Source organism: Perissodus microlepis, chromosome 16, assembly GCF_051167445.1.
Source record: "Perissodus microlepis isolate ML-2025 ecotype Zambia chromosome 16, ASM5116744v1, whole genome shotgun sequence".
NCBI classification, from domain to species: Eukaryota; Metazoa; Chordata; class Actinopteri; order Cichliformes; family Cichlidae; genus Perissodus; species Perissodus microlepis.
In genome coordinates, this window is record NC_140476.1 from 13,571,502 (window position 1) to 13,577,982 (window position 6,481).

Consider the following 6,481-nt stretch of genomic DNA (forward strand, 5'->3'; position numbering starts at 1 on the left):
CCACTGTGTTCATAAAGGGGTGGATATGTCAGCAACACAAATAGCCTGTCATATTTAAAGTTGGAACTAATGAATCCAAACCCTTTTTGTTTGGAGTCATAAGAAACATTAATTTATGTTTATTTTATTTACAGCATTGCACAAAACCTCATTCTTGAGATCATAATGCATCTCAAATCATCCCTGATGCTGGATCTTTCTTAATGTTCCCCTGTTTGTTCCCTTTTGTCTCTCAGAATCCGCTACAGTTTGGGGACTCGGACTGTGATTCGTCAGAAGCCGAGTGCTCCGATGCCACTATTAGAAACAACAAAGTCGGGGCTCCTTCCTCGTGGTGAACCTGCCTAAAGGGCTCATCATCTTTCTTGCCTGGAGGCCATCATGTCCCTCTCTGCTCTGCAGAAAATACAGCAATAAGAGGACAAACATTGTAAACAAAGCTCCCTATAGCAACGTCCTATGTAATCTCTCCCATATGACCCCCACCCCTCATCTAGCACAGCATTCAGGCAACCCATTGCAGGGATTCCCTTTTGAATGATAATGTACAATAGATAGTTTAACGTTCATAATTTATTTTTGTCTGAGTTCTGAAGGAAAATTCAGGAGCTATGAGACTTCTCTGATCTGAACAGAGAGGAAATAAACAGACATTTTGAATCCAAACCAGGGTTTACTTTGTGATGGAGAGAGACCAGGACTGGAAGAAGGTGCAGATGATGACGATGATGATAATGATAATGATGAGAAGGGCTTATCAATCAGAGGATGATGGCTTTCAGTGGGGAGATGCATAACTGCAGTAGTTGGTCTCTCAGGTGACTGACCCAGAATAAAAGCGGCTTTCACCATCTTACTGTCGTGGACAGACATCTCCAAACAACAAGCAATCGCTCAGCTCATACTGCAGCCTGACCAACCTGCTTTATCATGAGTTTACAGTATCAAGTCCCAGTACCCCACCTCCTCCGCTTCCACCCCGCCTCCCCACTGTGACTAAAGTGGGGAGCATGGAGCTCATGGAAAACATAGTGAACACCAGCATGAACAACCTGCCTCGCAACTGGATTTTCTCCCTCCCTGAAACCACCGGATGTGTCTGTTCTTCAGGATCCCCCACCTCCCCGCCCTCACGTAGCTGTCGAAGCATGCTTATGCAGCTCGCGAAATGAAAACGCTGCCCCAAGACTGCATGAAGCGGACAGAGCATCAGAGATAAAGACGTGGCCGAGAGCTAAAGAAAAAAAAAAGAAAAGAGACTCTTCCTCTCTGACTCTGCTCGTCCTTCTCTTAAAGACATGCCAACGTCATCGTCATCAGCAATCAGATGTCACAGGCAGAGTTACTGAGGGAGTTATCTGTGTGTGAGAGTGTGAGTGAATGTGAGTGTGACAACACAAAGCCCTTTCTTCTCCATTAGACATTACAGTTTCAAGTCTCATCTCAGGATTGTTCAAGGACTGTGAAACTGGACTGGACCAATTATATGAAGGAATGTGTTTTGTTTTTGTTTTTTTTGGTTGTTTTTTTTTTTTTTTGAGCGGCACATATTAAGGACCATGCAGGAATACTCGAAAAGGTCTTACAGATAGCCTTGATGTTCAACGTTTTATTGCTGTAACAGACTTTAATGTGATGTGGAGACGAGGCATCCAGGTGCAGTATCCCATTTCTTGAAATCTTCAGGTTCAGCATGTTCCACGGATCATTTTCTAGCAGGGTGGATTATGCCGATGTCCAAAATGATGATTATTTGCAAATTATAACAGCAATAACACGAGTGAGAAAGAAGTCGCTTGTTCAGGATCTTGCATGTCTAGCTGGCTAGACACGAGCACAGTGACTGGTAGCTAGCGGAGAGCAGCAGGTGTCAGAGAGCTGCTTATAGAGGCTATTTTTTTTAAGTCCAGAGTGGGATTTTAGAATTTCCTTTAAGGCACTTAAAATACTTAAATAAACACTAATCCATTCACATTCAAAGTGTGAATCTTGTAGGCCAGATTTTTTTTTTTTTTTTTCTTAAAATACTTCCTTATGTGGTCCCAAATAGTTAGTTTCTTGGTTAATCCTTTTTCACCAAACACATGCAAATACAGGTGCCTTTGATCACATGTTTAATAATTTATCAGTTTAACTCTTTTCACCATCAGCCCAGCTGCAGGGCCCTTTTAGAAGAGCTCTTTAAATGACCGTAATTGTGTTACTGTTTGTGCCAGAGACACAATTCAAAGGGTTTCAGAAAGAAGGGATCACGAGCTTCACAGGGATATTTGGTGTGTCACGGTACCACAAAGCATTCACAAGGTACTGATGGCTGAACGCGGACAGTAAAACCAACTAAGCCGAGATGTTACCATGTGCACTCCTCAACTGATTTTGCCTTGAGAGAAGATTCAAATGGTTCCTGAAAGATGAAAATTATTTTGTCATGTGTTGTGATAAGGGGTTAAGAAGCATATAGACCAAACTAAAAATGTATTATTTAAAAAATCTAATGAGCCAGACCTAATGTTACCTAATGTCCTCTGTCCTCCTCAGCACACACACCTACTTAAATCTGGATGGTTTATTCATTTATGATTCAAAAACAAAATAAATGCTACACTTCTTCCTAATAACTAGGAACATTAGTGCATGTAGTAAAGTGCAATCAAAGGTTTGAAAAAGCAAGAGCTCAAATCTCCATCCATCCAGTTCCTTCTCTTTATCCAATTCAGAGTGATTGGGAGGCTGGAGCCTCGCATTTCACACCTACAGCTAGTTAGGAATCCCCTGTTAACCGAACCTGAAGCCTGCGTACGCAGTAGGGCTGCCACGATTAGTCGACTAGTCACGATTACGTCGACTATCAAAATCGTCGACGACTAATTTAATAGTCGACGCATCGTTTGAAGCTTTGTAAGATCACAAAAGACGCAGGAATAAGTAGTAGGATTTAAGAGTGTAATAACGGACTGAAACAGAAGATGGCAGCACTGCATATACAAGGATGCCAGCTGCCGTTAAACCCCGAAGAAGAAGAACTAGCTCTGTCCCAGAATTCATAGCGCAGCCCAGCTCAGTTTCCAACAATGGCGGCAGCTAGTTAGTTTTAATGTTACTCTTATTATTCTTTCTGGGTCACAAAATAAACGTTTAACATATTTTCAGGCGAGAATGTAGCTGTGTAAACCTCAAATATCTGCTCAGTTTATCAAGACACCACATATTTTCAAAAGCGCTCCGACGTTTTCAGAGACGTCTGTTACCCACTAGCTCGATAGCTAGCCGGGGCAAGGCTCACTAGAGTCGTGAGAACACCGGACTCCCGGCTTCAAACCCACCTCCGTCTTTCGCTACTCAGGTTAAACATATATAAGTCACTTAGATAACTTAAATATTTTATTATTTGGCTTTTTTTAGTATTTTATTTGTTCCTGAGTAAATCGGTTTGGCTGAGATCAAAGTTATAGTTTTTACACAGCTGAATACACGTCAGGCAGACAGCTGATTATCAGAAGTGTGAGATGCTCCAGAATTTACTCCGGTGTCCTGTTATATTTTAGATAGCAAGGAGTTTATTAAACTTCACCGAAACAATCTGCAAATTTCATTAAAATTTAATAAACTATCATCTTGTCTTTATTTTTAGTTAGCACCTTAAACACTTAAAGCTGTAAGCTAATGATAGTTATATAAGAGCAGATGCTGCTGGTGCAATAAGCTGTAGTTTTACGTCCAATGGATGATGATCTGATTAGTCGACTAATCGCAAAATTAATCGGTGACTAGTCGACTATCAAAATAATCGTTTGTGGCAGCCCTAGTACGCAGAGACAACACAGGGAGAACATGCAAACTCCACATGGGGCTCAAATTTAGAAAAATCACAAGTTAAATGCTAAATTTTAATATTTTGCCAAGAATCTGTTCCTGGCGATGACGTCCTTTTTGTTTGTGGTTTTATAGTTGTCTTCAGCAGATAAAATGCATGCATGGTTGGTTCGAGGTCTTTCCCTGCAGCTTTCAGGCCATCTCCGATCTTTAGTGTGGTGCACAGTCTAATCAGCGTTGCGGCTTTTAGCACATACCACGGGTGGTTTCAGAATTTTTGTGTAATGGTGAGATGTTTCACACTTTAGAGTTACATTTTTTTCCAAAGACTTCCAATTCACACAAACATGCACGCATGCTTTTTTGAAAGGCAGTCAGGACTCGACATTGTTTTAAAGTTAAAAAAAAAAAAAAGAAGTAAAAGAAAATGTTCTCTTTAATGACAAGTTGTGTGACCGTCCACAGTCAGGAAGATGAGATGGTGATGCACTTGGTGTGTTTTAGCATATAACAGCCGTACCTGTAAACTCCATATACATGCATGGAAAATCTCACGATTACAGAGCTAACCCTTCTCCTAAAAGCAATCTTTAAACATGTGATCAGAGGGAATCTTTATTTTGTGTTTCTGTGAAAGGTGATAAAATGACTAACCCTGTGCTGCTAAACGGTATGATAAAGACTAGATTCAAAACATTTTGCTGCCAAGTAAGGTGGGGTAAATATGTGAAATTAAAAGCGCTGATGTTTTTTGTTTTGCGTTTCTTCGTCCAGCAGAAACAGTTTTCTCTGAATTTTTCTGAATATCGTTGTTAAAATGCCCCGTTTTTGTGGCCATGTCTTTGCTGCTTAGGATGGTCAGGTTTTGTGCAAGAGCAATATATGGGCAGCCACTAGATGGCGACAGTTAGGCTTGTGTTATGTAAATAACCTGACTCATCCCTTTTTCTGACCAACATAATTTAATTCCTGATGGTTATCCAGAGCAAAATTACTTTTTACCTCTCTGGTTGTCGCTGAAAAGGGATACTGCATCTGTGAGAGAGCTCTTTCTTTTGTTTTGTTTTTAATAAGCCCCATTTCTGTCATCATCCTCACTGATCTGATCTTCAAGCTGACAAACAGCCAGTTTGAATTTAACGATAATGATGTCAAGCCGCCGGCTCGAGCGTGTGCAGACGGCTGAGATTCTGCATATAAAGGAACATAAGCCAGAGACGAGGCCACGGAGCACCGGGCTGCTCTCGGTTTTCAGCGACCTCATCTCAGTGTTACTCCTGTACATAAACACCTGTAAATGTCATGTGACCCATTATCGCCTCCCTCCCTCTCTCTCTTTGTCATTGCACAGCTCTGGCAAAGCCTCGAGCTTGATGACCAGCGGACTGGTTGAGCAGGAAACTCTTTAAGTCTGTCCCCACATCAGTATTGAACACTACAGGAGGGTGTGAGTCATAAACCCGAGCAGCACAAGGTGATTATTAACGCCGATGGACGGACTGCCTTTTGCTCCACAGCTTCAGAAAGGCTTACACCTTCTGCCTTTCCTCGAACCTCCTCCTTCACTCTTGTTTACGTTCGTGTGAAATAACCCAGCGTGTTGTAATGACGGGGTAATCCGATCAAGCTGTTAATAACATTATCTTTCTGGCGTATATCCTGTGAAGTATGATTGTTGTGTAGTTTTAATTTAATTTTGATCTTTTTTTTCTTTGTAGCTGGCCTACATGATTGTTGAATTTAATTTATTTTGGATGACTGGTGAGGAGGAGTAGTGTTCTTTTTAATTTCAGGCAGCTTCAGAAATGTCACGACCTACGACTTCTCTCCTGGAAAGTATTATTTAAAGGAAGCACAATGAATTGGTCAGGGAAGAGGACAGTATTTGTGTGTGTGTGGTTGAACAAAAGCATTGTCACGTTGACCCTGCAGGGGACCATTCGTCATTTAGCTTTGATTTAGCAGACTTTACATCAGTAATTATCTCATCGTAGGTTGTTAGGAAACACTTTCAAACATAAGTCAGTCAGTGGGCTGTCTCCGCAGTGTAAATGAGGCGTGAAGCCTGGAGGGATGCGCGATGCTGACCTCGGTACATCTGCGGTGACCCCCACTTCCTCTCATTCTTACTGGGAAAAAAACAACTTGCATTCAAATTTCTGTGAAATCGTCTCTCTAACTGTGGACATCCTGTTGCCTCGTCCTGTGTTATCGGACTCATGTTTCTTTGTTACTCTTGTTTCTATCCTCTTTCCTGTTGAAAGGCATTATGATCAACCAATCCTGTCAATTTCCTGTATTATCCAGTGTACAGTGCAACGAGTAACTGGGAGAATTAAATCAGCGCAAACAACTGCATGGAATAAATGCTGTACTGTACCCAAACCTCTGTGGTCTGGCTCTTCTGTTTGTCCCCTACTCTTTAGTGCTTCTTTTATTGTGCTCTCTATTTATTTATTTTTTGCTGTGTGTGTGCAAAAGCCACGCTGCATATTTTCTGAAGAAAATTGAAAACGGGTGCAATCCTTTCTTCAAAGATCTACCTGTTTTCCTGTTTTGTTACAAAAAAGAAGAATTCAGCTATTTGTTGGTAACACATAAATGTTCCATAAATATCCATCTAGATCTCATTTATGAGAGAGATAGATAGATCTTGAGAGACAGAGAG

General features: G+C 41.2%; 1 protein-coding gene across 4 annotated transcripts in view; it reads left to right on the forward strand.

Annotated features, from left to right (window-relative positions):
• map3k13 (mitogen-activated protein kinase kinase kinase 13) overlaps positions 1-6,198 on the forward strand; it is a 39,900-nt gene extending 33,702 nt beyond the window's left edge. For all 4 annotated transcript variants that reach the window (XM_084907538.1, XM_084907541.1, XM_084907540.1 and 1 more), the window contains one exon: positions 237-6,198. In XM_084907538.1, coding sequence (XP_084763664.1) covers positions 237-338 — 102 coding nt within the window. In that variant the 3' untranslated portion in view covers positions 339-6,198. The remainder of the gene's footprint in view (positions 1-236) is intronic.
• Positions 6,199-6,481: the final 283 nt, after the last annotated feature.